At 44.1% G+C, this 16,151-nt stretch overlaps 1 protein-coding gene across 5 annotated transcripts in view; it reads right to left on the bottom strand.

Annotated features, from left to right (window-relative positions):
- Positions 1 to 815: 815 nt before the first annotated feature.
- nrbf2b (nuclear receptor binding factor 2b) overlaps positions 816 to 16,151 on the bottom strand; it is a 56,128-nt gene continuing 40,792 nt past the window's right edge. For 3 of the 5 annotated variants that reach the window (XM_038773493.1, XM_038773494.1, XM_038773495.1), the window contains 3 exons: positions 14,329 to 14,413; positions 9,540 to 9,580; positions 816 to 2,038 (listed from right to left, as the gene is read on the bottom strand). In XM_038773493.1, coding sequence (XP_038629421.1) covers positions 1,301 to 2,038; positions 9,540 to 9,580; positions 14,329 to 14,413 — 864 coding nt within the window. In that variant the 3' untranslated portion in view covers positions 816 to 1,300. Of the gene's footprint in view, positions 2,039 to 9,539; positions 9,581 to 10,856; positions 10,900 to 14,328; positions 14,414 to 16,151 lie in introns of those variants that run through there. The other 2 variants (XM_038773497.1, XM_038773496.1) reach the window with 2 other exon arrangements.

The raw sequence follows: 16,151 nt of genomic DNA, 5'->3' as shown, positions 1-16,151 counted from the left end.
AGGCAAGTGCAATGTAGGCATTCATGTTGAGAGGGCTAGAATGCAAGACCAGGGACGTACTTCTAAGGCTATACAAGGCTCTGGTCAGACCCCATTCGGAGTATTGCGAGTAGTTTTGGGCCCCATATCTAAGGAAGGATGTGCTGGCTTTGGAAAGGGTCCAGAGGAGGTCACAAGAACGATCCCTGCAATGAAGAGCTCGTCGTACGAGGAACAGTTGAGGACTCTGGGTTTATGAGGGGGGACCTTATTGAAACTTGCAGGATACTGCAAGGCCTGGATAGAGTGGACGTGGAGAGAATGTTTCCACTTGTAGGATAAACTAGAAGCAAAGCACAATCTCAGACTAAAGGGACAATCCTTTAAAACAGAGATGAGGAGGAATTTCTTCAGCCAGAGGGTGGTGAATCTGTGGAAAACTTTGCTGCAGAAGGCTTTGGAGGCCATATCACTGAGTGTCTTCAAAACAGTGGGAGATAGATTTTTGAACAATAAGGGTTTCAGGGTTCAGGGGTTATGGGGTGAAGGCAGGAGAATGGGGGATGAGAAAATACCAGCCATGATTGAATGGCGGAGCAGACTCGATGGGCCGAGTGGCCTAATTCTGACCCTGTGTCTTATCATCTTATCTCTTGCCCCAAAATCTCAAATTGGTGTCTTTGTAGCCCTTGTACAACCAACTGTTGGTATCTTGCACACCTCTACCAGGTATTACACAAACTCCAGCCTTTGGGTGTGGCCGGGGGGGGGGGGGGGGGGACTCTGCTACACAACAATGGTACTTAAAGCAGAAGTAAAAGTTCTGGAAAATCAAATTGCAAGGATTGTATTTTTATTTAATTATTCGATCTGCAAATCAAATACCAACACTTTTTTTCATTCATGCAGCAAAAAAAGTTAGTTTATTTTTAGACAATTCATCTCAGAGTAAATCGGTTTAGATTGAAAGAAAACAATAAAAAAAGGTATACAATGATGCACCCCAATTACTGTAATGTAAACTGATCATTCATAAGTAAAAGTTGTTGATTTGGTTCCCTCATCTTACAGTAGAAATACATATAATGTCCTGATTGGCTTAATTTGCATCACATTTGAGTTCATTGAGTGGCACAGACTGATTGATGGAGCTGAATACCCGAATGTAAACAATGCCCCAAACCATCTGAATGAGAAAATCATACAGCCTGAAAAAAGTCACCTGCCACTCGTATATACAACAGGAACATTAACTGCTATCTTGAGGCACTGTACCACTTATTTGTTAACAAACTGTTTTTTTAAAATGCAAGTATGCTCCCTATAGTTTGTCCCTTGAGATTTTCTTTTGGTTGTCCAATGGTTCTTTCAGATTATACACAACCTCCTCAGAAAGTTCTAAAAGGGGAAGGTCGTCTAATGAAATGTTCTGAGTTGGCATTTCCAATGGAGGAAGGTTGGGTATTGGAATGTCTTTTGCTTTCCCAGCGTTGGTAGTGTTATCGGACGGTTGACTGATGCACCACAAGTCTGATTTCACAAAGTCTGAATCCATGTCTAATTCCTTCTCTAACGGGGACTTCCTAAGTCGCACATTCTCTGCCTTTAGCTGCTTATTTTCCTTCTTTAGTCTCTCGTTCTCAGCTGTAAGTAGATCAACAAGTCTTTTTAGTTCAGAAATTTTCATCTCCTGCTCCTCTAACCTTGTCTTGTCATCTTTAGGAGCTTTATTCACTGCGAAGGTCCTTGAAGGAACTCTCTTCTCTGCCAACAGAAAGAGAAGACTGTCTGGTTCCCGATCACAGGATTTCCGAATTTGCCTCAGACATTCCTCCTGATTAAGGCTACTCATCTCCGTACTTGTGGAAAGCTTCTTCTGACCATCAGATTCGACGGAGAATGGTTTCATTGGTAACTGGGGGTCAGCTTCCCGGTCTGCTGCTGTTGGGTGTATCTGAGCCCTCAGCTTCTCTTCTCTTTTAGCTCTCTTCCACCTTTCATGGATTAGACACTGCTGTTTGATATGACTGTCTCTCTGTAGCTCCAATGATAACAGAGCCTGTACATTCAGAACACAGTAATTCATTAGCAGGGGCCAGAACTAAGCACCTGTGGAATAAATATTTCAGTAACTCTATTGAAAAGGAAGACAACAGCACTGCAAGGGTAAACACTCTAGGTCAGGGGTGGGCAAACTTTTCCATGCAAGGGCCACATTCAGAAATTCACAATTTTAAAGGGCGCATAGTATATTAAGTAAAATAATTACTTCACCCGGTTATGATTCTGGGCGCCTCATATAGAACATAGAACAGTACAGCACAGAACAGGCCCTTCGGCCCTCGATGTTGTGCCGAGCAATGATCACCCTACTCAAGTCAACATATCCACCCTATACCAGTAAGTAACCCAACAGCCTCCCCATTAACCGTAAAAAAAAATTTTACGGTTTTTTTTTAATGACTTGGTGGGCCGCATAAAGACCTTTGGCGGGCCGCATGCGGCCCGCGGGCCGTAGTTTGCCCACCCCTGCTCTAGGTTATACGCAGCCTGCTTCAGTTGGCAGAGTTCGATCAGTTCCTGGTGTTAGAGAGAAATTAGGTATTGGACAGAAAACACCAACACTTAACCTTTGTTATGACACTTGATTACTGGTGAGAACTAGATAGCCAATTGGATTAGAATTGAATTAAAATTATTTTTGACCAGCATAGACGCGATGGGCTGAAGGGCCTTTTCTGTGCTGTAAACTTCAATGACTCTAATGCTAAACGTACATTCAATCTGGAGCTCTTTGGACAGGAGCTAACTGGCGAGTGGAAATTCCTGCTTTCTAGAACCAAACTAGCATTCTTATTGGGTCGGTACTCCTCGAAACACAGTGAAACAGGGCAAAGAATATCGAACTACACATGAAAAACAGAAATATTAGTAAAAGCTAAAGATCCAGTCCAGGCCACACAAGCACTTTGTTCGTAAACAGTTCCGTTTTTACAGTCATTTGGGAGTACAGAACTCGAGTACTGCTAAAAAAGAGAGACATGTTGGTGATGCTTTTATCTTGCACTCATCAGGCAGATTCGCAAGAATACCAATGGTAAAGGGAACAATTTATATTACATGAGAGAGTGCCGATTGGTTGGTAGGTGAACTCGGATTGGTAGAGATGTTGCATGGAGAGTTAACTGCCAAGCTTTTGTTTGAACTCAAAGCAGGCATACCAACTGACTGATCAGGGCATTGCCATGGGAAATGAACCAAGGAGTGGCTCATCTCTCCCCCCTCCCCCCAAACAACCCACACCAAGTATTTTGCAGCTAAACAAAAGCTTGGGGAACATTGTCCCTGGTTCATTCCCCAATGCCTTGACCAGAGTTGACCTGCCAGGTTTGAATTTAAACAAAAGCTTGGCAGTTAACTGTTTCCTGGTGCATTCTGTGGCAACACCTCTACCAATCAAAGTCCATTTACTCAATCAGCACTCTCTTCTTATGCAGTATAAATTACTGTTCACTTTGCAATCAGTATTCGTGCATATCTGTCCTGATGAATGCAAGACAAAAAAAACTTTGACAGCATGACTCATTGAATCAGAGTCCTTCCAGTTTATTTCCTTTGCTCCCATTTCTTTTGTTGTTTTACTTTTGGTGTGTGGCATCCTTCTGAACGGGTTTAGTCGTTGTTGGGACGGTGGGGCATTTCTTCCCTGAGTTTAGAGTTTTATTTAATATGGGTGGGGATGAGGACTGGGGGAAGGGATGCTAGCTGGGGGAAGGGATGCTAGCTTGGGGAAGGAGTGAAGGCGGTGGTTAAGGAATTGGTTGGACCTGCGATGGGTGGGGTTGGGGGGTCATCTTGCTAGGAAGTAGGCTAGTTAACAGAAGTAAAGTGGGGGAATAGTGCTGCGACTTGTTCCGCCAGTTAGGTCAGGTTTGGGGGGGGGGGGGGTTTAGAGGATTTGGCAGACTGCTGACCAGAATGTGGGGGGGGAGAACAGTGACCAGTAAGTTTTTTGTTCCACCACTGGGGTGGGACAGGTCGCCATCTTCGGTGGGCCTGTAGCCTGGGAATCATCGATGAAGCTGTGGCCTATCATGGTGGCAATGGCTGACTCGAGGTTGAGGGGAGGCGAGAGACCCCCCCGACAAGGGTGGTCATCTGGAATGTGCAGGGCATGATGAGTTCAATCAAAACAGCACTGGTTTTTGCTCATTTAAAGAGTCTGGGGCAGACGTGCTGTTTCTCCAGCAGACCCACATGCTTGAGCGAGATCAGACGCAGCTTTCGAAGGTTTGGGTGAGCTATGTTTTCCACTCGGAGTTCAACAGCAGGGCCGAGTGATGGGGATTCTCGTTAATAAAAGGCTCCGGTTTTGGTTGGAGAAGGTAATAGCAGATGTGGGCAGCCAGTATATAATAGTCACGGAGGTATTAGAAGGGAAACAGGGTGGTGTTGGTGAATGTAAACGCCTCGCATTGGAACAATGCAACACCCATGAAACGGTTGCTGGCAGTGATACCAGATCAAGATACCCATCAATTCATTATGGGGCGGGGGAAGGGTCATAAAATGGTTTGGGGGGGGGGGGGGGGGGGGGGGGGGGGCAGAGAGAAGATATGGTGAGAGTATTAATTGCATTTCACAGAATCATAGAATTTACCGTGCAGGCCATTCAGCCCATCGGGTCTGCACAAGCCGTTGGAAAGGCACCCCATTTAAGCCCACACCTCTATCCTATCCCCGTAGCCCAGTAAACACTTAACCTTTTTTGGGCACTAAGGGCAATTTCGAAGGCCAATCCACCTAACCTGTACATCTTTGGACTGTGGAGGGAAACCAGAGCACCCGGAGGAAACCCACACAGACGCAGGGAGAACATGCAGACTCCACAGAGGCAGTGACCCAAGCCAGGAATCAAAACCAAGTCCCTTGTGCTGAAAAGCAACAGTGCTAGCCACTGCAGCACTGTGTAATGGAGGAAACCAGGGGTGAGGGGTCCTTAGCAGTTCAGGCATCTGGGGACAGTTCAGTCATCCGGGGGAGGAAGAGTTTTCAATCTTCTTCTCAGTACATAACGTGTTTTCCAGGATTGATTATTTTGCCATGGGCCGGGTGCTGCTGGCAGGGGTGAAGTCGTCTTGAGTTCACGGGGTGATCGTTTCTGACTATCCCCCACACTGGGTAAACGTGGAGTTGGAGGTAAGCTGGGGGCAGCACAAGGGGTGGCAGTTAGATGTAGGTCTGTTGGCAGACACGAGGTTCTGTGCAAGGATCTCTGGGGCTATCCAGGATTATATTTTGAACAATAACAATGGGAGGTCTCACCCTCGATACTATGGGAGGTGCTAAAGGTAGAAATGAGGAGAGAAATTAGATCTTTCAAGGCACATGTAGATGCGGAGCCAAGGAGGGAGCGGGGAAAACTGGTGGACAATATTATAGAGAGATTGACCACAGGTATGCGGACATTTCACCTCAGGCAATCTACGAGTATGTGAAGACAAGTCATCCGCTGGCATATCAACTGAGGAAACGAGAGGTTGAGAGGGAGATTGCCCAGATTAGGACATGGGGTGGGGGGCTGGTTTCAGGTGACAGGTATTTAGGGCTTTCTACAAAAAGCTATAGAGGTCTGAACGGCCACGGGATGAGAGAGATTTCCTGGGGGAGATGGAGTTTCCCAAAGTACGGAAAGAGCTAGTAGCTCCGTTAGGAGTTGGAAGAGATAAAGGAAGCGCTGAAATTGATGCGGTCAGGGAAGGCACCAGGGCCTGATGGATTCCCAGTGGAATCTTACAAAAAATGTGTTGATGAACTGACCCCTATTGTTAGCAAGGTTCAGGGACTCCTCAAGTGCTCTGCCACAGACGCTGGGGCAGGCGTCAGAAGAAGAACAAAGACCCCGCAGACCATATCGTCCAATTACCCTGTTAAATGTGGATGCGAAGCTTCCAGCTAAGGTGTTGGTGTTAAGATTGGAGCATTGTCTGCCAGAAGTAGTGGGGAAAGACCAAACGGGGCAGAGGTTGATGGAAAACGAGAGACGGCGGTTGAACATGGTGCATATCCCAGGGGAAGGTCGGGTTACAGAGATCATAATGTCCCTTGATGCAGAGGAGGCATTTGACAGGGTAGAGTGGGGCTATCTGTTCGCGATACTAGAGAAATTGGACCGAATATGTGGCTGTTGTATGCGGCCCCATTTGCACTAACAAAGTGACTCCAGAGTCCTTTCGTCTATACCGAGGTACCAGGCAGGGATTTCTGATGGTGAATTTGACATTCTGTATTCTCCCTCAGGCAGCGGAATGTGGCGACTAGGGGATTTTCTCAGGAACCATTGCAGTGTTAATGTAAGCCTGCTTGTGACACTAATAAATATCATGTTGTTTGCATTAGCAATAAAGCCATTAGCAATTATGCTGAGGACTCTGAAAGCATGGGAAGGAATAGCTAGAGGAGGGGTGGAGCATATGGCCTCGCAAATAGCTGATGATTTGCTATTATACGTTAGGGATCCAGAGGCATCAGTGGGAAACATTATGGGAATTTTGCAGTGTTTTGGGACCTTTTCTGGTTACAATCCATGGAGATTTGGGCAGCTGAGGGTGAAGCAGCTCTCCTACTCGCTCGTGCATAAAGTGTACTCCCAGATTGATTTCTTTATTTTGAGCAGGGCCTTGCTGGCTTGGGTGGTGGATACAGGGTACTCTGCAATTACAATCTCAGACCATGCTCCGCACTGGATTGACCTGCAGGTTAGTAAAGACAGTAACCAGCGCCTGCACTGGAGGTTGGATGTGGGACTTTTGGCGGATGAAGGGGTGTGCGAGTGACTGAGGAAATGTATTCAGAGATAGCTGCAGGTCAACGACACGGGGGAAATGTCAGCAGTGGTGGTGTGGGAAGCACTGAATGCGGTGGTCAGGGAGGAGCTGATCTCAATTCGGGCCCATAGGGAGAAGGTGGACAGGGCAGAGATGGACCGACTGGAAAAGGAGTTATTACAGATTGATAGGAGGTATGCAGAGACCCCAGAGGCAGGGCTTTTAAGGGAATGGCAGAGGTTACAGGCGGAGTTTAGCTTGCTGACCATAGGGGGGCGCGGTGGAACAGCTGAGAAAGGCGCGGGGGGGGGGGGAAATCTATGAGTATGGAGAGAAGGCCAGCAGAACGCTTGCACAGCAGCTTAGGAAGAGGGAGGCAGCTAGGGAGATAGGGAAAGTAAAGGACGGAGATGGGAACCTGGTTGGTGATTCAGTCGGGGTGAATAAGGCATTTAGGGATTTCTACAGCAGGCTGCACAGGTCGGAAGCCCCTATGGGGCCGGAGGGGATGAGGCACTTGGAGGGCCTGAATTTCCCAAAGATGGGAGCAATGAGCAGTCATTGGGCAGTCTGAACAGGAGTCCTGTTGCTTGACAACAAGCAGCAGCATATGGGTCTCCAGGCTGAGCTGGAGCTGCTGTTGAAGGGAAATCAGACGCTACGTCCTCAAAGGAGAGGCGCCAAAATTCCTCATGAGGAAGATAGAGTTATGGATTTTTGTGATACAGTGATTGCTGACATCTGGGTGGGCTTCTGAGAATTTGTGGGATCTGTGTTGGTTGTGTCTGCCATTGTGTGCAGTTTATGGCTTGTGTTCGACCACAGTTTGCTTGACTCATTAAATCTAGAGTCTAGAACAGATAATATGGACTGTTTGCTTTGTTGACTCTTGCATAGTAAGAATTCATCTGTTTGTTTGAAACCATAGAATCTTATGGCTTATTCTCTTAATAAGTAACTGAGATTTCAAATTTTGGCCTCTTTATAACCAAGGTTGTAACCCCCCAACCTGACTTTGGTGAATGGTTAGGCTGGGCAGGTGATCCAAATATACAAGATTCAGAAGAGACTCTGTTTTCCTCACTGCATTATGGCTGTGCGCACAATGCCCTCTGGAGCCACTAGGGAAACTAAAGCTCCAGAACAATAATCACAGAATCATTGTCAAGGTGTATTTTGGAGCAGAGATGGTTTTCTGGGACCGAATACTGGCTCACTGTGTACAAATTGGGTTGCTGCACCAAGTGATCAAGTTCAGAATGGAAAAATCTCCAAAGGTTAATCAAACATTTTAAAAACAGGAAGAAGAGTAGACAGATGCACATCTCCTGGAAAACCCATTACTTCAAACAGGTAGCTAAAGGTATCTTCAACATGTGGGTCAATGCAAAAAGTTTCCAGCGCACACCATTAGTTCCCAATGAGATTCTAAAGTTAGTGCTTAGGCTCTGAGCCAACAATTCACATAAATTGGCCACCTTTGTTTTCCAGATGCAAAATAGGGGTAATAAATATCAAATTTTAAGTCTCAATTTCAAGTGGAGCTAGGAGAATTCTTTCAACTGGCTTCACCAAGCTCCTAATGACCACAACAGACATTGGCCCCCTTCCTCTTGCCCTTCTCATTAGAATTTACCCTAGGGCAGGCCGCCATTTGGGCAAACAGTCTGAAATTCTCTCTGAATATGGGGAGCTGCCTGTGGAGGCTCCACCAGCTTAGCAAGCCGTCCGTAATCAGGTCCAATTCTGCTCCGGCCTTGGCATCCTGATGAACATGGCTGCCCGAGCAATGCTGATTCTGGGTCCAAATGAAATTCTACTGAAGGATTCAGTGCAATGCTATGGATAATACACAATTGGCCATCCAATTCCAATGTTTTTTCTGAAGCAAAAATAGGCAACAATTGACCCAAGACCTTTCCTGATTTCCAGTGAGTGCATCCTGCCAGTGCATATATAACGAGAACTCTATAATAAGCTCTTGTGATGTGTCCAGATCAAACAGCCTGCCAACCAACATTCATTGCTTTGGCTCACACATGGAAAATGATGACGTGTAGGAGAAATCAAAGGAGTGTAAGTGCCTGGGTGATTGTACTCCAGCCAAAGCAAAGTACCTACAGTTAAAGAGAGATCAGAATTGGGAAATCACAGTTTAAGATGCCTGCTGAATTGCAGAGGCACAGTACATTGGAGCACTATAATGAACACAACTAATATAGAGCTGGACTGATATCCCAGTGACTCGAGGCGGGCCTTCTTAGTAGTCCGCCTCAGCACCTGCACTACTGCCTTGGGACTAGGAAAATACAAACCTTACCCGTCCACGTCTCCAAGAAGCAAAGATATGGTAGGTATGAGCAGAGGTAATGGGCTGGGGTCCTGAACACCGGATATAGCCTGACTGGAGCACCAGGGTCCTAGGCAATTCAGACCTCTGGGTGACTACCCCGTGTGGAGCTAGCACGTTCTCCCCATGTCTGTGTGGGTTTCCTCCAGGTGCTGTGGTTTCCTCCCACAGTTTAAAGCTGTGCAGGTTAGGTAGACTGGCCATGATAAATTGATCCTTAGTGTCCAAAGGTTAGTGGGGCGAAGGTGTTACAAGGATAGGGTTGTGGAGTGGGCCTAATGGCCTCCTTCTGCACTGTAAGGATTCTATTATTAGTTATTTCCCTAGATTCAGTGCTGTCTATGTAATAAGATGCAATGAATGATTAATGCTTTCTTACGTACCTGTTCTGACTGTGTTAGTTTCATCGCTTCTCCAAGACGCTCTGTGTGGAAAGAAGTAACTCAAAGTCAGTGGCTCACACATCATATTCCTTTATCAAATGACACTTTACAAAAGCAGCTGCAAAGGATTTAAACTTCAACCGGGATATACAGCTAACAGTAGGAGTGCATAATGCAGTTTATTCCAAAGAGAAACTTCCTAAGACACTCCTAAATTGAACAATGAAATTGCTGCATTGCCCAATAGAAATCATTGACTCACCACAGGTGTGATTAAGGAAATTTTGTTCCATTTGCATGCATGACTTTCAGCAGAAAATATCTTGATGCAAAAAGACACACTTGAGGTCAACGTAATTCACTTGCATATTTATTGAAACATTTACCAATCATTCACACCAATAAACACTCTCATACACTGCTATGCCTCACTGCTAAGCCTCTTACCATTTTACTAACAATTGCACAAAAATGTTAAAGCGCATTGAAAGATAGGATCATTAATATTGAGATCACATGACTCCATCTGATTTGTAGCTAAGAATGGACAACACTGGTCTACCACAAGGTTTACAGATGAAGTTACAATCCAATGTGATCCTACAATGGTTTATAAATTTTCCCTAAATCCAGAGTATGTTTTCCAGCTAGAACACAACTCAGCATTGGCAATAAACACATTTTAGGCTGTGAATTGGAATTCATACCCTTAACACTGCCATGGGAACCGAGGGGAGGTCATTCGGCCCTTTGAGTCTACTCTGCCTTTCAACTAGATCATGGCTGATCTTCTACCGCAATGCCATTTTCCCCACACTATCTCAGTTTCCCTTGATGCCTTTACTATCTAGAAATCTATCGATCTGCATCTTGAATATGCTCCATGACTGAGTTCCCCCAGTCCTCTGGGGTAGAAAATTCCAACGATTTATGACCTTCTGAGTGAAGAAATGCCTTCTCATTTCAGTCCCAAGTGGCCTGCCCCTTATTCTGAGACTGTGTCTCATGGTTCTAGATCCCCTCACCCCCCAGCCAGAGAAAATACACGTCGAGTCCTGATGACCCGGCCGGAGTTAGGAAGACAAAAAATATGCACCAATTTTAAAAACAATGAGACTGCTAAATATATCAATAAGAATTTTACCTAACCTCAAATTCTAAGTGGCAGTTTAAATTTGTGTATCTGTTTATCATTGTCAGCCAGATTCAGCTTTAGGTTTTCTGCATACGTATGAACAAGTGCAAACGGGTGCTGGCGGTCATCTTATGTTGGCAGGTGACAGGGTTAAGAAATATTTTACATTTGTTTTTTCCTACCAAAGCAGATATCTTCACAATTTTCCATATTGTCTCCTATCTAAAACTGTGCAAGACACCCTGCGTCCCTGAGAACATGAAACAAACAAAACGGGATTGCTGGACATGAAAAGATGGAAATAAGAATTTTAAGTGATAAATTATACAAGTTCTGAGGGGTTCTAAGTTCTGAAATAAAGTGGGAATGCCACAGAGCACCATTTTCCACCTTGAATCATCTGACAAGGAACCAGAAGTCTGACACTGGCTGTGCGATCATTATGCTCAATTGCAAGGTTACTTATCAATCCAGCCTGTGTTACTCATATTCATCCAAACCTGGATCCTGTTGAGAAACTTTAGAACCATTTTGATTACAGCCCATTGTTAGTGCCTTGCTTTTAATAGTTAGCACTTTAGCACTGCTGCATCAAAACCGTTGCATGTTAGTGTTATTATTGTTGTCTGTGACACACACCAAGGTCCTTGCTAATCAAGCTCTCCCAGGCATGTCAACATATGTATATCGGAATGCGAGATATTGTCAATCGGTTAAACGTGATCAGTGCTAAAAAGTTATCGGAGGTATAAGCATGAGGCAATACTTCACTTTTAAAAAAAGGTGATTATTCTGCAAGCTCACAGCAATTAGGATGAAAATGGACCACAGCAAGAACATTACAAGAATATAAAGGACTGTGAAAGCTTAGAAATCTCAGCAGCCAATCCTAGTTGCACAAAATATCAAAGCCCACTGCACCTCACCAACACTTTGAGGTATAAAGTGTTTATACATTATTGAAAATGTTTATCCAGATGGGTATGCAAGACTTTCTTCACTTTCCTGATAAAGTTGGCCTCACCAGCTGGTCATCTACCACCAATGTTCCCTTAGTCCAAAAGCTCCCACACAGACCACACACTCACAAGTTGGGCTTTTAAGTTGCTTTGCAAAAATAAAAAAAATAGCAAAAAGAGTCCGCCCATGCACTCCAAACAAAAAGAAGGTCGTTTGTGACTATCTGCATTCATCATAGGATCCCTACAGTGCAGGAGGCGGCCATTTGGCCTATCAAGTCTGCACCGACCCTTTGAAAGACCACCCTGCCTAGGCCCATTCCCGAGTGTCGAAAGAGGCCATTCGACCCATCGAGTCTGCATCGACCCTTTGAAAGACCACAGTACCTAGGCCCAATCTCCCGGCCTATTCTTGCAACTACACCCCAAAGGGGCAATTTAACATTGCCAATTCTCCACCTAATTTGCACATCTTTGTTCCACCTAGACTTCTACTGGGAATCTGATGTACTTTTAAGTTAAACTACTGCAGCCCTAGATTTAAACAGCCACAGCCCTAGATTCAAACAAACAATGAGATCAGCTTGTTTTACAAATGCTCAAAAGAATGAAAATTAGAGTTTAGAAATTCCTATTTTTAGTAACAGAAACTTTAATTGGATGTCATCAAACAAATGGGGAAATAAGAATATTCAAAATTTAGAATATCAGCTGGGATCTGGAAAAGCAAATGAATGTAGGAAACTGGATTGCAAACCTTGATGAAGTAAAAGAGAAGGTTGATGAGGGTAGTGCGGCTGACTTTGTACATCAAACATCATTTGAAAGTTCATAAAAGGATCTCACCATCAAAATTGAAGTCAATAGGATTGACGGGTGAATAGCAGCATGGATTTGAAATTAGCTGAAGGACAAAAATCAGTGATGCAGCATTGGACTGGGGTGGGCACAGTAAAAAGTCTTACAACACCAGGTTAAAGTCCAACAGGTTTGTTTCGAAGCGCAGCTCCTTCCTCAGGTGAATTCACCCGAGGAAGGAGCTACGCTCCAAAAGCTAGTAATTCAAAACAAACCTGTTGGATTTTAACCTGGTGTTGTAAGACTTCTTAAAAAGCAGTGTCAATGAATGACCTGATCTGTAGACAGGAAGTATACAGCAGTCCCCTCCCTAGGAGCAGAGATTAGGACTACTTTCTAATATATAATAATGAATATATACAGGGCAAAATTTCAAAGCTTGAAAATGACAAAACTAGGAAATGTAATGATTTGGTAACAAAGAAATAATTTGGATAACAAACTTCAGAGCGATGTGGAAAGTTGTGGACAAGGCAGGCACTTGGCAGATAAAACTTAATGTGGAGAAATGTGAAGTGACTCACATTGGAAAAGAATGAGAAGCAATATAAACTATAAATATAAAACTCTTCACTCCTCCAGCTATTCACATTTTTCAATATTAATGTGAATTGTAATATCGACCCAATTCACCATCCTTCTGAAATCTGTTACTATCCTTTTTCCACAGCAAAATACAATTGTTATGATGTAAAATGCACAAACTGAATTGGCGGTGGAATCAGATTCAATATTTGAAAAGACAAAGGCTACAGGGTTACGGGGCGAACGTTACAGGGCAGTGGGACGGATTGAAGAACACTTTCAAAGAGCTGGCATGTGCATGATGAGCTGAATGGCCACATTTTGCAATGTAATTATTATTTATTTCTAAATTTGACCATCCAGTGCTCTGCTGGTCAGCCTCCCCTCCTCTGCTCTACATAAACTTGAACTCATCAAAATCTCTGCTGCCTGTATCCAAAACAGCACCGAGTCCCACTCACCCATCACCATGGTTTACGGATTTAACACTGGCTGCGACATCCAGCAAAACTTCCATCCTTGTTTTCAAATCCTTTCATGGCTTTGTAGGAACACAAGAAATAGTAGACCTTACAGCCCCTCAAACATACCCAATCATTCATCATGGCTGATCTTCAGTCTCAACTCTTTCCCGTCTGCTCTCCATATCCCTCAATTCCCTGAGACACCAAATATCCATCCCCAAAGTTAAATGTATAACCTCCCCTGGGGTAGACAATTCAAAAGGTTCAGAACATTCCGAGTGAAGAAATGTTTCCACATCTGACCCAAATGATCAGCCTCTTATCCCAAGACTGTGCCTCAGTCTTCCCCCACCTCTGAAACTTCTTCCAGTCCTACAATCATCCAAGATTTCTGCACTCCTAGAACTCTACCCTTTTGTGCATTCCCAGAATTAATCATTCCACCACCGTCAGCTGCCTATGAGCAAAGCTCTGGAATTTCCTCCTTTACCCTCTCCATCACTCTCCTACTTTAAGACGCCCCCTTTGAACAAGTCTGTCATCATCTCTCCTTATGTGGCTGGGGTTAAGTTTTTTTTGATAATGCTCCTGTAAAGCGCTTTAGGGCTGCTACTACATTAAAGGGGTTGTATAAATGGAAGTTATTGTCACATGATTCATTTGTGGAACTAAACTAAGAATAGCAACCAAGTGGACAATATACGCAGAGGTTTCTGAGTCCAAGCGAAACCACAAGATCAAATTATCAGAACTACAATTAAACCTTGCATTTAAATATTAAAAACACTCCAAAAGTGCCTGACAGAGGAACTAAAGTTTTGGTTTATATGCTAAGAAGATTCACCAACCTGCAGCCTTCCCATGACAATCAATTGCTTCAGCATACCTCCCCGCTGCTAGCATACGCTCCGCCTTTCTGCTTTGCTGGTGAGCCTGAAAGAAACAATACTTCTAAGCAGAATACACTTGTACTGGATCATTTCAAACCAAGAATTACCATGGCAGCTACATTACGATGAGATTATGATCTTGCAGTTGGACAGGGCAGTTTCCAAATGCACCACTGGAAAAGGACACAGTCACCTGTGAAGGAGTGGGAACATGCAGACTCCTTGCGATATCACTTACTGATCTGAAGGGGAGCTTTGACTGCAAATTAAAGGAATAAAATGGATCAGCACATGAACATCATGGATTATCTTTATTGTTACAAGTAGGCTTACGTTAACACTGTAATGATGAAGTTACTGTGAAAAACCCCTAGATGCCACATTCCGGCACCTGTTCGGGTACACAGAGGCAGAATTCAGAATGTTCAATTCATCTAATAGCACGTCTATCAGGACTTGTGGAAGGAACCCGGAGGAAATCCATGCAGACACAGGGAGAATGTGCAGACTCCGCAGAGAGAGTGACCTAAGCTCAGAAACCAATCTGGGACTCTGGAGCTGTGAAGCAACAGTACTAACCACCATGCCACCCAATTGTCCTATTTCCAGATAAAATGGACTTTGATTCTTAGCTGCCGGTCTGCCACTCCTGGGTCATAGGAGTTACTAACTCTTAGCTACTGTTATCTATTTCACATTATAAGTGGTGCTTGCTCCCAAATATGCACACAGAAATAGTTTCTGAAAATGTTCAAAATGGTCTTTGCACATGGCCACTACCATATGCAGCTGAGTTTGCACTGTGTTTCACAAATGCAATTCCATCCACCTCCTCAGATTGCTCTAATAACAAACGTAACAAACAATATATTCCTTCCTACACGAGTCATACTTGCAAACCGCCTTGGATTAGAGCTCAAGACACGTCATTCGTGCAACTGCAATTTTCTAACAAAGTGGTTTAAATTCTAGGGAGAACGACCCTAACAAATCCTGTTCATAACTTACACCAGCACCTCATTAGGATTCTTACTTTTAAAAATAAATAAATTTAGAGTTCCCAATTATTTTTTTTTGAATAAGGGGCTAAATTGCATGGCCAATCCACCTACTTGGCATACCTTTTGGGCTGTGGAGACGAAACCCACGCAAACACTGGGAGAATGTGCAATCTCCACACGGAAAGTGACCCAGAGCCGGGACCTCGGCACCGTGAGACAGCAATGCTAACCACTTTGCCACCGCGCTGCTCAGAATTCTTACTTCTGACAGAACAGGTCTTCAAATGAGAAGTACACCAGAGGTGGTTCGCTAACAATTTGATTAGTCCCAATTTGAAGATGGACTCAGAACCTTCAAGAGTCACCAAGGGTTGTATATGGGGGATGGAAACCAAGGACAGGTTAAAAAAATCCTGCAAACAAAAATGCCAAATAGTTTAAGACGTATCTGTCCAGAAAATGACAACAAAATGAAGACAACGGGTTACAGAGTAGTGTCGGATGTTAAGTTATACCGCACATTGGCAACTAAATGTGGTATTTGCACCTTTAGAATTGGTTTAACTTTGAGGGTTTTCATCATTTACAAACCTAGGAATGGGTATAAATAAATCAGAGCCTTATGTGCACAGAATCAGGAAACCCACTTTCTGTATTTCAGTCACATACCTTGGAAATATGAGAGAGAGAGAGAGAGAGAGAGAGAGCTGCCAGTTGAAAATGAAAATCGCTTATTGTCACAAGTAGGCTTCAAATTAAGTTACTGTGAAAAGCCCATAG

This window comes from Scyliorhinus canicula, chromosome 16 (assembly GCF_902713615.1).
Source record: "Scyliorhinus canicula chromosome 16, sScyCan1.1, whole genome shotgun sequence".
NCBI lineage: Eukaryota > Metazoa > Chordata > Chondrichthyes > Carcharhiniformes > Scyliorhinidae > Scyliorhinus > Scyliorhinus canicula.
Note: the sequence above shows the minus strand (reverse complement) of the source record. Positions and strands in the feature narration are given on the sequence as shown.